This window comes from Triticum aestivum, chromosome 7A (genome assembly GCF_018294505.1).
Source record: "Triticum aestivum cultivar Chinese Spring chromosome 7A, IWGSC CS RefSeq v2.1, whole genome shotgun sequence".
Lineage (NCBI taxonomy): Eukaryota > Viridiplantae > Streptophyta > Magnoliopsida > Poales > Poaceae > Triticum > Triticum aestivum.
Window position 1 is genome coordinate 693,664,300 of NC_057812.1, and position 17,682 is coordinate 693,681,981.

The window sequence follows — 17,682 nt, forward strand, 5'->3', positions numbered from 1 at the left end:
TCACGTCCGAGACAAGTAGACCGACTCCTGCCTGCATCTACTACTATTACTCCACTCATCGACCGCTATCCAACATGCATCTAGCGTATTAATTTTATGAAAACAGAGTAACGCCTTAAGCAAGATGACATGATGTAGAGGGATAAACTCATGCAATATGATGAAAACCCCATCTTGTTATCCTTGATGGCAACAATACAATATGTGCCATGCTGCCCTACTGTCACTGGGAAAGGACACCACAAGATTGAACCCAAAGCTAAGCATTTCTCCCATTGCAAGAAAGATCAATCTAGTAGGCCAAACCAAACTGATAATTCGAAGAGACTTGCAAAGATAATCAATCATACATAAAAGAATTCAGAGAAGATTCAAATATTGTTCATAGATAGACTTGATCATAAACCGACAATTCATCGGTCTCAACAAACACACCGCAAAAAGAAGATTACATCGAATAGATCTCCACAAGAGAGGGGGAGAACATTGTATTGAGATCCAAAAAAGAGAGAAGAAGCCATCTAGCTAATAACTATGGACCCGTAGGTCTGAGGTGAACTACTCACACTTCATCGGAGGGGCTATGGTGTTGATGTAGAAGCCCTCCATGGTGGATACCCCCTCCGGCGGAGCTCCGGAACAGGCCCCAAGATGGGATCTCATGGATACAGAAAGTTGCGGTGGTGGAATTAGGGTTTTGGCTCCGTATCTGATCGTTTGGGGGTACGTAGGTATATATAGGAGGAAGGAGTACGTCGGTGGAGCAACAGGGGGCCCACGAGGGTGGAGGGCGCGCCTGGGGGAGGGGGGGGGGGTAGGCGCACCCCCTACCTCGTGGCCTCCTCCTTTGTTTCTTGACGTAGGGTCCAAGTCCCCTGGATCATGTTCGGTGAGAAAATCACGTTCCCGAAGGTTTCATTCCGTTTGGACTCCGTTTGATATTCCTTTTCTTCGAAACCCTGAAATAGGCAAAAAAATAGCAATTCTGGGCTGGACCTCCGGTTAATAGGTTAGTCCCAAAAATAATATAAAGTGGATAATAAAGCCCAATAATGTCCAAAACAGTAGATAATATAGCATGGAGCAATCAAAAATTATAAATACGTTGGAGACGTATCATCGACGCTGCATTACCCCCATGAGGTGCCTGCCATCGCGATTGTTCTTGTGCGGACCCCACCAACTTTCCTATTGTTGTGCTACTCGTGGCTTTGGAAGCACCAAAACTAATGGCGATACCCCATTTCTCCAGCATGCGCGGCGCCTATACCGTGATGACGCAATCCTATGGCACCAACGTCTTCCGGCTGATCACCGTGGTGATGTTGACTCGTCGCTCTCCCGCTTTGCTTCTAACATTCCCTAGATACGATTGGATTTTCAATGGATGAATAGAAGAAATTAAATCTACACCGTGTACTTGGTGCATAGTTCAATCCAAATTTGCATGCCTACTAATCCTAATGACATATGTCGATAACCAGTCATATATTGGTTATCTGAACTCTCATGTGAAAGGCACATGTAACTTACTGGTATACACACCCAAACACGACTGAATAGCCAAGGATATCCCGATTGTGTCCTCCAGTGCCAGTGCGAGACACGAGAGAAATAATGGAGGTCGGGCCCTGGGATCCGCAACTCTTTCGAACATGACTACTTCTTCTCCATGCCACTGGTCCAGTGGGGTCGTGGCCTAGATGACTTCCTGTCCGTGATCAACCACGGCATGCTGGCTTCGGCGGCACGCCATCAGCCCATCCAGGAGGAAGAAGAAGGTCGGCCCACATGAACATGGATACAGGTTTTTTTCTGAAGCTGTTTGTACTGCTAGTTTGGTTAGTAGATCTATAAAAAATACAATCTCTTATTATGTTCCTTATTATTATTGTTTTAGAAGGAAATGGCATCTGCCCCGGTTCATTTCCTCAGAAACGAAACCAAACAGAGTACAGTTTATTACAGCACGTGGGGGAAGATTGCATCATGAACCCCGACAACATTCAGGCTAGCAGGAAATAGAATAAAACGGGCTCTAAACCACCCGAGGGGGAGCCAAGTATACAAGAGAGAACAAATGGATCTTTGGAGCACTTTTTTGTCATCCCTCCAGGGCTACCATGTTGTCTACACCTATCCACCCTCCCGCTTTCCTCATAGAGTATTGCAGCCACAACTCCCTCTTCCTCAACCTGGCTCTGGCCAGAGCAGCAGTGGTGGTCTTCTGGCAACCTCCCATAGAGATGTTATGAACCTCTCCACGAGCTCTTTTGCGCCGCCCTTGCACAAGATCTTCCATAGATTGCATAAACATGCTATCTTCTTCAAAATCACCTGCACTCCCATCCAGATGGCATTGTTAAAACATAAATCATTTCTATATTCTCCAGATAGCCAAGAGAGTAGATGAGGTAATCAAATTGTCAGGTTGCAATGATTTATTTTCCCCACATTTTTGCCACATTTTCCAAAGTGGCGAGGGGTACACACCCAGTAATGGAATGAATAATTCTCTAGATTTCAGCAGCAACATCACACTCAAAGAAGAGGTGATTAGTTGTTTCATATTCACATCAGAATAGGCAACTAATATCATTTAATTGTTGTTTCTTACTTAAATTCCCTCTAACTAACAACTTGTCATGAGCCAATAGCCACAAGAAAATATGAATGTTAGGGGGCACATGTATCTGCCAAATATCAGGGATATTAACAAGGCTAATGCCCCTAAAGTTAATCATGACATACATAGATCTAACAATATATTTACCATTAGATTCTAATTTCCAAATTAATGCATCATCCTCATCAGATAAGCTGATAGATTGAGCAATACTAACTAGATCAAAACAGAGATGCAACAGTCTATTGTCCACACACCTCCTTAATGTGATCTTAAGATTTACCTCATCCCAAAGGTCAGCAATGGGGATATTATGCTCATTATAAATACTATATAACTCCCAAAATTGGGTGGCCAAGCTACAGGATCCAAACCAATGATCCTCCCAAAAGTTTACTTTTCTCCCATTTCCAATTTTGCATTGGAAACCTACTTTGGCAGCTTTAGCTGCCTAGAGTACACCTTTCCAAAAAGGAGAGGAGTTGTTATCAGGGCAAGAGAAAAAATATTGGGATTTCTAGTTCTATATTTGGAATCAACAATCTGCTTCCACATCTCTTGGTCTCCCAACTGGTATTTATAAACCCATGAGGCTAGCAGGCTTAGGTTCATTTCAGCAATGTTAGGTACACGTAAGCCACCCTATTGCTTCTTCTAGGTAAGAAGCCCCCAATTAGCTAGGTGGTACCTGTGATGTCCCTCAAATATCCCAGAAGCGGTGAGCTATCTGCGAATTGATCATATTAATAGCCCACTTGGGGAATTTGATCATACTCATAAGATAAGTAGGAATACTAGTTAAACAAGCTTGGACCAACACTAGTTTCTTATCATATCCTAATAGCCTTCCTCCCCATCCAGCAACTCTTTTTAAGACTTTTTCAACCACAGGTTGCAAGTCTTCTCTTCTGAGTTTTGAGTGGTGAAGAGTAAATCTAAGATATTTAAGGGGAAAGGATCCCAGATCACAAGATAAGCTCCACATTCTAGGTCTCTTCCTCCTTAACATTGATAGGTATTATATCACTTTATGAAAGTTAATCCTTAAGCCAGACATTTGTTCAAAACAAGAAAGCAACAATTTTAAATTCTTAGCAGATTCAAGGTTATTTTCCAAAAACAGGAGAGTATCATCTGCATACTACAAAGTAGTTATCCCCTGAGGAAAAATATTAGGCATCAACCCAGTTAACATTTTGTTTTTAGCAACTTTATTTAGCATTCTGCTAAATACATCAACTACCATGTTGAAAAGCAGAGGCGAGGAAGGATCACCTGGTCTCACACCCTTAGAGGTCTCAAAAAAATCACTACTATAGTCATTAATTCTAACACCTACAGACACTTTATATAGAAGAGATTCAATCTTCTTCATCCATTTAAGGCTAAATCCCCTCTGGTACATCACATCCATAAGGAATTGTTTACTAATTCTATCACATGCCTTCTCATAATCAAGCTTAAAGACAAAACCTTCTTTGTCATTAATAACAACATCATTAATAATTTCATGAGCTATCACCACACTTTCCACTATGAACCTGCCTTTAATGAAGGCAATTTTGTTTTGAGAAATGATCTCATCACCAATCTCCCCTAACTGATTAGCAACACACTTAGCAAAAAAATTGAAGCTACAATTGGTCAGAGCAATTGGCCTAAATTTTTGAATGGTACTAGCATCAGGTTCTTTTTGGGATCAAGGTTAATAAATAAAAGTTCAGCCTATATAGATCTAAGGAGTCATTGTTCCAGACATCTACCATAAACATAAGATCACTCTTAACAGTGGACAAAAAATGTTGATAAAAGAGGAAGGGGAAGCCATTAGGGCCAGGAGCCCCTCAACATAAGATCCAAACACTGCTTTTTTAACATCTTCTTCTGTTATATTGATTTCCAACTTTATATTATTTTCATTGGATACCCTTTTAGAAGGGTCACAAAAATTATCATCTAAGGATATATCTAGAGTATCTTCTCTACCAAATAAGTGCTTGCAGTATTATATACAATAACAATTTTTTCAACATCTTCAACGGGACCATTTGGTCCATTTAACATGGAAATCAGCTTCTTCCTCCTTCTTTGATTAGCCAAAGCATGGAAGTAAGCATTATTTCTCCATCCTTCTAAGATATTTCTCTCTCTGGATCTTTGTCTAGACTTAATCTCCTCCAATCTTCGGATATTTTGGAGGTCTAGAGCTATTTTATCCATATGAGCCTTGGAAGGTGGGGATAACACCTTTGTTTCAGATTCAATGTCTAATAGATCATACTCAGCAACCAACTGTTGTTTGGTTCTGTTTTGGGCAGCCTCATAATTGGCATTCCAACCCCTACACACTTTCCTCAGTATTCTAATCTTGAATTGCCACCTATCTAAAGGGTCTTTAATAGAGCAAGGAGTATTCCAACATTTCTTAACCATATCCTCAAAACCCTTTACCTCCAACCACCATTTTTCAAACCCGAATTGCTTGTTTTTTGGTAGTTGGATATATCCATATCAAAAACTAGAGGGGCATGATCACTACCCATCCTAGGGAGGGATTTAAGTTTGATAGAAGGGAATATAATTTCCTAGCAGGTAGAAATAAAAAACTTTATCAATGTTAGCCATCACTAGATTATCCTGGTTATTGGCCCAAGTAAACTTCCTACCAGAATTTTTGATTCAATTAGACCATATTTGTTAACCCAATCATTGAATAGGCTTACCCAATGAAAGTTAACCACCCCAGTATTTTTCTCCTCACTACTCCTAAGTAGGTTGAAGTCACCTCCAATAATAGTGGGACCCAACCAAGCATCCATACTATTATGGAGCTCATTGATAAATTCAAGGTTGGAGTTATCATATGCTAAACCATATACAACTACAAATCTCCAAGTTTTCTTATTCTTCTTATCCTTAAGCAGACAAGTGACAAAAAATTCTAAGGTATCAACAGAGATAATTTGAAATTCCTCATGTTTAATACCAACCAAGATACCCCTGCTATACCGTTAGCTGGTAGCCAGTGCCAGGAGAAAATATCTTGTGGGTCAATGTTAGCAAGTTGTATACTACAAAATGAATATCTCTTAGACTCAGAAAAACCTACCAAATCAGCTTGGGTGTCTCTAATTAGTTGACCCACTGCCTCAAGTTTTCAGGCTTATTAAGCCCCCTAACATTCCAAAATAGGCCTACTACCATTATTAAAATCTAGTTTTCTACAACTACTTTTTTACCTGAAACTACATCAACCTATGTAGGTATATCAACATGGTAGCCACAACTGTGGGCACACCCTTATTCTACATTGCCTGAATGAGCGTTACTAAATTCATTAGCACTGGTATCTATGTTATCAGGAAGAGAACACTCTGGATGCGAATCTTGAAAGGCAGATAACCCATTGTCCTCTACCAGCCTAATGGCATGGATATTATGAGATACAATATCTTCATCATTGCCTAAATTCGGACCAGCTTTTTTGGCTTTCAACATTAATGCATCATCATTAAATGTAGAAAAGGAATTAGAGTTTCTATTACCTTTAGGTATCTCCAGGTCTTTGAGCTTTCTGAGATCTTCAACCTTTTGTATGGTAGTTCTCCCATCTCTTCTAATTCTAGCACCCACCCTGGCGCCACCACAGGGCCCAATTTTTGGCCTTGTCTAAAGGATGTGGAAGCTGCTGGGTTGGAGCCTCTAAGATTGTGGCCTCCCCATCAGACTCCGCATCAAACTGCTCAAGTAACCGAGTACCAATGTTCTCAGTAGGCTGTTTTTGCTGCACATCTTTCTTTGCATTGCTAGCTTCACTCAGACCTAAGATAACACTTTGCACCTTTTGTTCCAGAGAGTTCATCAACTCCATAGGTGTTTTGGAGCTAGAGGGAGCTTTGTGGGAGTTCTGAGGCTGACCACATGCAGTTTGGTTCTTGTTCTTGTCAGTCTCCATAGGTTTTGGTCCCTGCATCTGCATATCTTTCTCAGGATCTCCCTCTAGTAAGTCCTCATCAGATTTCTCTCTCTCTCCCTCTCCCTCTCTCTCTCCCTCCCTCTCTCTCTCTCTCTCTCTCTCTCTCTCTCTCTCTCTCTTCTGTCCTGGTGTTAGCCACCTCGAAGACAGATTCTGTTTCCACCAGAAAAGAGATAAGAAATAGTTCTGTATCAATCTCAACTAGCCTTTCGGAGGGAATTTTAGACACATCTCTCACAACAACCTGAACTTTGACCTTTTCATAAAAACATCTGAAGATCTCATGCCAGTCAACATTAACCAGGATGCCCAAAATATATGCAATTTGTGAGATTACTTTCCATGTGAGTTTATTGACAGGGATCCCCACCATAGACACCCACACCTCTTGAAGCTCAACATAAGCAACCTCTTCACCATCCCATTTGTCAAAAGACACAATAACCCCTTTTTCTAAGATTGATGGAGGGGAGCTCAACTAAATCCTTTACTTTTTTTATCCGGTGGAAGCCTGACCAGGAAGCATTTTTTCAGTCAGCTGTCTCACCTGCCATGGCCAGTTAGTCTTCCCGATTTCAGAGAAGTTTCGCTTCAGTTCTCGAGTAGAGATAGAACATTCCTCAATCACAGCAACACACACATTAGACAGGTTAAGCCACTTAACAGCATCCTTGTGTCCAGACTCAATGTGGAAGAAGCCCAGTCCAGCATTGGCACTGCCATAGTATTGGGCAACAACTTGAGGTTTGTACCATTCCACACAATTGTCCATGTGATGCCCAGACTTGTGACAAATGAAACGATTTTTGGGCAATGGACAAGTCCCAACAAAGTGAGCCGGCTCTCCATAGTTGTAACACATCACATCCTTCCTCTTTTTTTTATCATAATTGATGACAGCCCCCTCTTTCCTATTTTGACCACTGCCTGCTTCATCAACACTTCTTGACTTCCCCTGTTGCTCCTTCTGAGAATCGAAGCTCTTGTTCTTCATTTTCTGTTGAGGGTTTTGGGAATTCCGGCGGCAGGTGCTTGATTGCCCTTCCCCATACCCTTGAAAATGAGACCCACCTTGGAACTGACCGGGAGAAGGACCATATTGCAGTTGTCGTTGTTGCTGCAGCAGCATAACAGGCATAGCAGAAAGGAAATGTTAAGGCTCCTTTTTTTGTTGTTCCTAATTATTTTGAAGAAAGGAAAGTACACTATGGAGACAAGCAATTGCCCAAAAGATAACATGTGAAAAGAAAGGGAAAAATCTAGTAGTACCCGATTTGTTGGGATCATTATCAGGAAAAGACATTCCCCATTCCCATGAATGATGGATCCCATCCGGCCGTGCCTAGAAGACTCTCTTGCCTCTTGGCATCTCCCATCCCCATCGTTGGTTCCAGAGAGAAGTTGGAGACAATGGACGCATAGGGCCGAGGAGCAGAGCAGAGACGACAGCACGCCAGTCGCCTCACTTCCCCGCAACCCCCCAAGCCATTCCCTCGAGCCCGTCCGCGGTTGACTGACCCGCTCCCGCTCCCGCTGCCGCCCGGGCCCCGCCCCTCCCGCCCCCACCCGCCAGCCACCGCGGCCGGGGCCACCCGCCGCCGCCGTCGCCGCGGCAGCATCCGGCCGCCTGCCCCCTCCCGGCCCCGGCGGGGGAGTGGTCCGGTCCGGTGCGAGAGCGACCCGGGCGGGTCGGACTCGAGTTGGAGTCCGGGTCGGACCCGCGCGGATGGTCGGTGGCGGCGGGGGTGCTGGCTGGGCGCGCAACCCTAACCGAGCGCTGCTCCTGGTGGCGGCCGGGCGCTATATTAGATGCCGGGGGGCGGGATCGGCGGGGGCGGCCCAGGCTTCGACTTCGACTTCGACTTCCCGGCGGTGATCCAGGCGGCGCTCGTCGGCTTCGTGCTCCTCGCCGCCGCGGCCGCCGCGCTCCGCCGCGCCGCCTCGCGCTACTTCCTCGTCGACGCCGCGGGCTTCGCCGCCGCCTACGAGGACCACCACCACCACATCGCGCCCGCCTACGCGATGCCGCCCCAGGGGGATCAGCAGCCGCCCCCCTCCTCGCCGCTGGGGCAGGGGGGGCAGCTGCAGGCCGCCGCGCCCGAGCTCGGGCCCTGCGCCCAGTGCGGCGCCGCCGGCACCAAGAAGTGCTCTGGCTGCAAGCGCATGCGATACTGGTGCGCCCCCTCTCCCCCCGTCCCTCCCCCTCCCTGTTTCTTGGTATGGCCTAGCTGTGCGCGTGATCTTGATTCATGCATTCTCGCCGAGCTCGTCTCCCCCTTTCTGCGATTCGGTGGTCGATGCGTGCAATTGTGCGGGGATCCTTCACGGTTCTTGGCCGTACCCCTGCTGTGGTCCATGGCTGTGAATTGTGATTTTGCTGTAGTTTCTTGGATGCATTGGGCAATTTGGTCCTACCCCTGCTGTCCATGATTGTGAAATTGTGATTTTGCTGTCGTTTCTTGGAGGCTTGGGTAATTTGGTGTTTAGGACCGGTGATTATAGTGGTTATTGAGGATCCAGAACATGCATAGTTGATGGAAACCCCTGTTCTTGAGGCTCTCAAGAACAGGATTGCATGCACCAACTGCAGGATCACCACTCAAGGTGAGTGGTGATCCTGCAGTTGGTGCATGCAATCATGCAGGGATCTTTCAGGATTCTTGGCTTTACCCCTGTTGTCCATGACTATGGGCCTGTTTGGTTCTAAGACTAGTATTGCCACACTTTGCCACATTTTTTTGCCAAGCTTGCCTAAGGTTAGTTCATCAAAATGAGAGCCACAAGTTGGCAAGCCTAAAGGAATCTTGCCACACTTTTTGTGTGTATGCCATGTGGGGCTCAAGTGTGGCTTGCCTAAGGTGTGGCTTGAACCAAACACTCAACTAAGTTGGTCAAACTTGCCTAACCTTAGTTGTGGCAATCTTTGGCTAAGTTAGTCACGAACCAAACATCCCCTATGTGTTGTGATTTTGCTGTCGTTTCTTGGAGGCTTGGGTAATTTGGTGTTTAGGATCGGTGATTTAAGTGGTTCTTGAGGATCCAAGACACACATAGTTGATGGAAACATCTGTTCTTGGGAGATTATTGAGTGATGATCCTGCAGTTGGTGCATGCAATTATGCAGGGATCTTTCACGATTCTTGGCTTTACCCCAGTTGTCCATGATGACTGAGTTGTGATTTTGCTCTTGTTTCTTTGATGCTTGGGTAATTTAGTCTTCAGGATCAGTGATTTTAGTGGTTCTTGAGGATCCAAGACATACATACAACATTGAAATCTTGTTCCTTGTGCGATTTGGTTGTGTACGTCCTAGCCTGCTAGGGCCTGCATAGCAGGGCATAGATATTAGTTTGTTTCCTCAGATGCATGTGAAAACGGTGCAGTCTTTGATAGTCGGAGGCTATGTATTTGAACTTGGTCATTGCCCAATATTGATTTCATTGCGTCCAAATCCAAACAGCATCGGAAGTTTGCTCCGAGGCGTATTTGGGGAACAACCAGGCAACATATAGAGTTGAAAATAGTGCTTAACAGAAGTGTATATCTTCAAGAACTATCCCCCCTTTTGTATTTTTCTTATCCTATACCTTTTCTTCTAAAAGAAAGCAAAGATGTTATTCTCTATTCTGCGTTTTATCATGAGTAATCGGTTGATTTGGTTAGTGTTTGGACAGGACAATCGGAATTTAAGTATTTAATGTCACTAAGGCTCTCATACTTTGTGCGGTTTTGGATTGTTTCAAGTGACTGCCTATCTATTATCATGTAATATATGGCGTACTGATGAATTTCTCTTATCTAGATGGTGATCGTTTCCACACGTCAAACAGAGAAGTTTTTTGTTATAAAAGATTTTTGCCTGGTTTGGTTGTAACAAAAATGGAGTTCATCTTGTGTATTTTGGTTTATTTTGTAATGTTTGGTAATTTTGGCCCATAGCAAAGTTATACATTTTCATCTTTCAATGCGCTGTTATACCCTTGGTGTTGCTTGTTATGATACATCAATTGAATAGACTCATGAACAACAGATCATTTGCCTGAAGGTTGTCCCAACTCACATCCTTGGAGTTTCTATACACTGTTTTGTTGTCTAACTAGCCTCCAGTCATCAATATCACATAGTTTTACACTAGTGTATCATGCTGCTATATTTCTCCTGAGCATATATGTCTTACATTTATGCTCTTATTTAGTTCTGGAGAATGTCAGTCAAAGCATTGGCAATCTGATCACAAATTCAAGTGCAAACAAATGAAATTATTGGATCCTATTGACAAGTTACCCTGTGGAGTTGAGGCCAACAGTAAGAAGTCACCTGTCTCTGGCCATCGTGGTATCTCATTAGTGCCTGGCCATCGAAAATTAAACAAGGTGTGCAATTATACTCTTGACCTAGAAATTCTTTGCACTTGGATGAAGAAACAGATTTTCAACTCATGTTCCATTCACAGGTCATCTATCCTTATGATGATTTTTTAAAGCTGTACAATTGGAAGTGCAATGATTCGAAATACAGCGATTTTTTAACTTGTGGGCTTGTGAACTGTGGCAACAGGTATGTTGGAATAATATACTATCTTTGCCCCACCTTTTGCTTGACAAACACTTGCTTAGAATATCTAATAGTTCTTGTTCCTTTTGTGCAGTTGCTTTGCCAATGTGGTTTTACAATGTCTGTCATACACAAGGCCACTTGTGGCCTATCTATTAGGAAAGGACCATTATAGGCAATGTAAGTGATGGTTTACGATGGTCATGTAATATGTAGTAACATCTAGCTTTATCTTAACAGTTCTACGCAACTCAACATTTTCAGGTGCTATAAGACATGAAGATTGGTGTTTCTTATGTGAGCTGCAATCTCATATTCAAAGAGCGTTTGATAGTGTACACCCATTTGCTCCCACGAACATTCTTTCTCATTTACCAAATATTGGTGGCAACCTTGGCTTTGGTAGGCAGGAAGATGCTCATGAATTTATGAGGTGAATTACTTTATGTGCTTGTATGTGGGTTTGCTATCTCTCTCTTGTATTGTCTTGAATGCTATGTGCTGCGTGTTCTATTTATAGGTTTGCAATAGATAAGATGCAATCAGCTTGCCTTGACGAATTTGGAGGTGAGAAGGTCGTAGATCATAGCACCCAGGAGACAACTGTTATTCAGCACATATTTGGCGGTCGTCTGCAATCTCAGGTCCCATTTGTTTCCACATTTAGTTTAATATTTTAATTTATAATCAATGAGTCTGCCTTTCTGATTGCTCTGTTTTTAATCAGCTTTAAATTCTGAAGGGATATGTCTTTCAGTATGCATCTGTTGCATTCATCAAATGCCTAACATTTAAATGGGATGTATGTGCAGGTTCAGTGTACTGCATGTGGTATGGTCTCAAATCGCTATGAGAATATGATGGACTTGACAGTTGAAATTCATGGTGATGCTGAATCCTTGGAAAAATGCTTGGATCAGTTCACTGCTATAGAGTGGCTTGATGGGGACAATAAGTACAAATGTGATGGGTAAGTCCTATTTACAGCATCTGCACACTTATGTTATGTAGCAACAAATGTTACAGGTTCATATTTTTTTTTATATATGATTTAGTTTGGGCATATATATGCTGAGACCGGCTTGTTCTTATTAACTATTAAGGATTTGTACATAATGATGTTCACTTGGTCTGTTGATGTCTTCCGAAAATACATGATGAGACATTACTTTCAATAATGCTATAAATAGCCAGGAATTTAGCCTGATTATGTCTTGTGAAATTCTGTGAGTTGGTGATTATATTCTTAGTATATACTTTTTGAATTTAAATAAGAGTTGATTTAAAGCTGGAGTAATTTGATTATGTTAATTACCTGGAGCCATCCATCCTCAGTCTTGGTCTACTACATATTTTTGGCAAGCACAAGTGATGCATTTGTTGTTCAGACCCTTCTCTCTTTTGCTAACGTTTATCTATTTTCAGACATTGTAGACTTCAGATTTAAGTATTGAACATCTTACAGTTCAGCAAGCTCCAAACATACTTTACAGACATTGTAGACTTCAGATTCACAATCTGAATCAAATGCCATCTTTTTCTAAAATATTGTCTACTTTTGTGCAGATGTAATGACTATGTTAAAGCACGGAAACATCTCACAGTTCATCAAGCTCCAAATATACTCACTATTACTCTCAAAAGATTCCAGGTTAGGACATCAGCCTGTTAGAACTATATCATGCTGTTGTATTATGAAAGTGGCACCTAATATGCTTTTCTGTGGTTATCAGAGTGGTAGATTTGGAAAACTGAACAAGAAAGTCACATTCCCTACGAAGTTAGATTTAACTCCATACATGAGCACCACTGATGGAACTGACCAGTATGATCTATATGCTGTCGTTGTTCATCTGGATATGCTGAATGCTTCGTTTTTTGGGCATTATATATGCTACATAAAACATTATCGAGGACGTTGGCTTAAATTGGATGACTGCAAGGTACATGTTCACTCTATATTATAACCATACAGATATATGTGAGTCGTAATTCCAGTTGATCCATTTTCTTGCTTTGATTTGTAGGGGATGGCTGTTGACGAGGAGGAAGTACATGCTCAAGGTGCCTATATGCTTCTATATAGCAGGTAATTATCATGTATGTCCTCGTCTAGGGAATCAATTTCTACTGAAAGGGGGAATGTCACATATATACATCTTACCTGAATCCAGGTCCTTTTCTATTGCTACTTGATGTAAGCTTGAGTTGATTATATCTACTTCCTTGCTGATCTTTGCATATTTTATACTCTAGAATTGTGTGGTCATCTTCATTTCCAACAACATACACTATTATGCAAAAGAAAGACCTTTCATATAATATGTGCCTCCATATTGTTCTGTTGTTGTATAATATGTGGCTTCACCATTTTAGGATAACAGCTGCCAGATGGAACTTTCCTGACCACCGAATTTTCTTTCTTTATCATACTTTCATTATTTTGTCTCGTGCAAAAATTATTTCTCTGTTTATTCCACAATTTATTTTTCATAAATTTAACTAGTACAGTATCATTTTGTCTGTGACTGTTCTAACTAGTTTTATTTCATAAAATTTCGTAATTTTTTTAATACATTAAAATGTTCCGGATTTGTCTTATTTCCTTATTTTGTTTTGTTCACATTTTTTTGTGGTATTTCTCCATTTAATCCATTTTTGTCACGAATATAACTAGTATTACCTGTCTGAGACTATGCTAAAATGCTCTGGACGTGTGGGCTTACAAACTTGCCTTTTCCCTTTACGACTCTGCAGGAGAACAGCTCGTCCTGTACCACTTCTTCCAGTCAAAGAACCAATAAAACAGGAGAAACAGTGCAAAGTGCCTCCTTTAAATGGACAAAATCATTTGATACCTGAGGATGTGTCATTAAAATGTGAATCATTGTCAAAGCCTTCAGAGGATCTACGAGAAGATTCTGAATCCAGCAATGACTCTCTGCATAGAATGGATACCGTCGACCAGGTATCAGACCTGGATTTGCATATGAACATTGAGAGAGACAAATTCGTTACCAATGAAAGTATACATCAGCCAATTTCATCGGCATTACATGTCCTTGAAGAAGATACTAGAGACTCAGGTTCTCTGTTAGAAGGCAACAATACCATGAGAGCTGACCAATTTGGCAATTATGCATGTGAATCCTCTTCAGTTAATTCCTCTGAAGAGGAATGCAAGGAACCTGCCCCAGGTATTGATTCAGTTGACTACATGGATATTGATATGGAAGCTGGAACAGAAGTTGAAACACAGAATGTGCAACAACAACCTATCTTAGGTGATTCAGTTGGAGTGATAGGCAACAAAACATCAGTCCCAACCTTTGAGAATTGTATGGCAGGAAAACCAAAACCACTCTTTTCTATTGGTTTCCTTGACAAACCCTCAAGAAAGAAGTCCGACTCTAGGGAAGAGTGTCAAAATGGTGGCAGCATGGCAGTTTCCTCCCAAAAAATAGATGGTCATTGTAATGAACATCTCAGCAGGCCAGAGCAAGGACTTATTGCCAACTCCCTTGGCGGCAGCCCATCCTCAGCAAATGGAAGTGTACATTGCAATGGGGACGTGTTTGTGACTCCTAGCAACGGAGTTCTTGTCAATGGTGATACACAATCCGACAATTATTCCTTGGATGCAGCAAAGAGAGATGTACCTTCTGTTAGGGGATTTAATCCAAGGCCTTACAGATCACCATCAAGCAGCAACCCAAATCGGAATAATACAAGCAAAGGGGAAATGTCATTCTTCCCACGTGGTTTCCTTGCAAATCCTCGTTCTGGAGAGAAAGCAGTCAAAGTTGATGATGGGTTGCCATTTAGTAATGGAAATGGCAAACCATCATCATCATCCTCTGTGAATGGCAACGGCATATCAAATACCAATTCTTCACCTCGAAGCACCACAGGTGGCATGGGCATGTCTCCTGGATTCCTTGCGAAGCGTTCCAGGGAGTCTGCAGCTGCAAGCTTTATGGGTGATCTGCAGAGCAGTAACACTTCCAGGGAGCAAGAACATGTTGGTGCTGCAGCACTACTACCTGACAAGATACAAGAAAGGCGGAGTTCCTATTGCACCACAAATGGCATTGATGCCCAACATGGAGCAGCTTCCGTTCATGATGTGAGTGGTCACAGTGATGAAAACGGGCACGCATTCGTGGGCACCAAGAAGGGCATCCATGGTGAAAAAAATGGTAGCAATGGAACCCTTGATATGCATGACAGCAGTTGCCAAATGGATGAAAACGGACATGGAGTTCTGGATATCAAAGATGTCGTCTTCAGAGAACAAAATGTCAGCAATGGAACTCTCGATACGCATGGCATGGGGTCCGAAGATGCTGACCACGTCGTCAAGTCACCCGCCGCTCCTGCCCATGACGGTCTGCGATGAAGATTAACCACCTCAAAATATTTTGATGAGAGTAGCATGGACGAGCAATGAAAGCTGAAGGTAGATAACCCGAAGAGGAGCCATGGGCAAGGAAGTGGTAGAAGTGGCTGATTGGATAGGTTACCTGCCATTGCAAAAATTGGATGATACAGTAGTAGTTTTGCCTCCCCTCCACCATTTTTGGTGTCCCTCGTGGCTCCCACTTGTCAGAGGGGTGGAGGGGTGTCTCTGGGCCTCCACACAATTTGCAGAGGCTCAGATGCTCCCCTGGTGCCATGTTTCTCTCCCTTGTTGCCATTATTGCTAGGTACATAGCAGAGTCTAGGCTTACCTTCTTTTCGTTTACCTTGTTAGCTTGAATAAACACAAGTGCTGACTTGCTTTGTCATGGAAGCTTAATCAATCAATTGTAGAGGAAATGATCTGATTGTGTTGTTCACTTTAGTTTCTTCATTTTCTGTCGACTGCCGGTGCATGTTATATTTCTCTTGCACTGCGGTGAACTTTTGCTGGTTGACAAAGTGTTTGTTGCTGTTTTATCTTTGAAAAAATTGCTTGCATCATGTAACAGAAGTAGCAAGTGTATTAGATGCTTAGTTGGGGAATAGGATTTCGACGATTCTGCCTCACTCTTATTAGTTATCATGGTCAGTTGTGTTGATTTAGAAGTAATTTGGGGAACAACTGTTTAATGCAAATTTCTTTGTGTTGAATATGCAACAGTAGGCTTATTTAACATGAAAGTGTCTTTATTTAGTTTTGTGTAGAAGTTGAAAGTTTTATGTAGGTTCTTCTCTCTTATAGGACATACAAAAGCAGAGTCAGGACGCCGCCTCTTTTGATTCCTTGACTCCTTTATTTAAACGAGATATGTATACTTTTATGAATTTGTTCCGCCTAACTCAGAAATCACACACATAAATATACAAAATCGCATGATGGTCGGAGCAAAGCCATGGATACGCCACCCACACCAAATCAACAAGTTCCCTCGCCTTGGCTTGGTTAGGGCAACTCCGACGCCGTGCATCGGTTTGTAATCGTTCGGACAACGCATCCAACGCCGTGTATCGAGCGTCCGTGGACCAGACGTCCTAAGTCACACAATCCGGAAGCAAAGCTAGGGGAGGTTTGCGGGCGTTCGGACAACCGCCACATAGGCGTTTGACGTCCCGGACCCAGCCAAAACCGAGGAGGAGCCTGCACATTTGGACATTTCCACGGCATTTCCGCGCGAAAGCCTGCCCTATCCCACCCTCTCCGCCCCCTAGTTCCCACCCGTTTCAACGTCCACCGCCACGATGGAGCCAATCGAGACGGTCGCCGTCACGCCCAAGCAGGAGCACCCGTTGGTGGTGGCCGCCCACATGCCAACACGGTGACACGCAACACCAGTTGCCGCAAATAGAAGAAAAGGAAGGGCAACACAGCAAGCCGGTCAACACTTGAGAGTATGGGCTGGGCCGAGGAAATAGCAGACAACCCCGCTTCATGGCTTAATCCCAGGATGGTGGTGGTGTGATGTACCTTGAAATACCTCACCTTGGTGGTTGGCGCCCAATGTGACCGCCTCAACCAACAAGTTTTTCCTCTCCTCGCCGGCCGGAGCCTAACAAACCAGGAACCTCTCCCACTCCAAAGTGGCATAGGGCCGATGATCCCACCTTGTGCCGAAAGTACGGGACTACCATGGTGTCAGGCACCTAGAAATACCCTGCCTTGGCGCTCAAACCACTTGTGGTCATCTAGGAAGTCGCAAAGATGACCAAAAACACAAAACCAATGAAACATGAGAAGTAAACACGATGGCAATCTCGACACCACCAATGATGTTATCAACCATCCCCCTGACAGCCAATCGTACCAAAACACGAATGTCTCCTTGGCGTCACACATGCTTCCTAGTGTCAACAAGGGATAACTCCACATCACACAGTGTTACAAACATAAATCCACATCGAAGCAGGACATGGGAGATAAGGGGATATCAAGAAGCACATCACAACACAATGCAGCGAGCCGAGAACAAGATCCCGCAAAAATAAGGCACAAGAACAACACGAGTAAGGATTTGCAAAAAAAAAAAAACATGACATGGGCTGGGCCGAGCGAAAGGCCGGCAAGCCC

At 43.1% G+C, this 17,682-nt stretch overlaps 1 protein-coding gene across 1 annotated transcript; it reads left to right on the forward strand.

Moving 5' to 3' along the window:
- The first annotated feature begins 7,997 nt into the window (after positions 1 to 7,997).
- LOC123149400 (ubiquitin carboxyl-terminal hydrolase 42) lies at positions 7,998 to 16,008 on the forward strand. Its single transcript, XM_044569057.1, has 11 exons — positions 7,998 to 8,776; positions 10,798 to 10,975; positions 11,056 to 11,159; positions 11,251 to 11,336; positions 11,421 to 11,589; positions 11,677 to 11,800; positions 11,969 to 12,126; positions 12,723 to 12,807; positions 12,890 to 13,099; positions 13,184 to 13,245; positions 13,914 to 16,008. Exons 1-11 carry the CDS (start codon positions 8,412 to 8,414, stop codon positions 15,553 to 15,555), a joined length of 3,183 nt encoding a protein of 1,060 aa, XP_044424992.1. The 5' UTR covers positions 7,998 to 8,411; the 3' UTR covers positions 15,556 to 16,008.
- Positions 16,009 to 17,682: the final 1,674 nt, after the last annotated feature.

Coding starts and splice junctions, on each gene's coding strand:
- LOC123149400 (XM_044569057.1), top strand. CDS start 8,412: ATGCCGGGGGGCGGGATCGGCGGGGGCGGCCCAGGCTTCGACTTCGAC. Junction 11,337..11,420: donor AAAGGACCATTATAGGCAAT/GTAAGTGATGGT, acceptor CAACATTTTCAG/GTGCTATAAGACATGAAGAT. Junction 11,590..11,676: donor GATGCTCATGAATTTATGAG/GTGAATTACTTT, acceptor TTCTATTTATAG/GTTTGCAATAGATAAGATGC.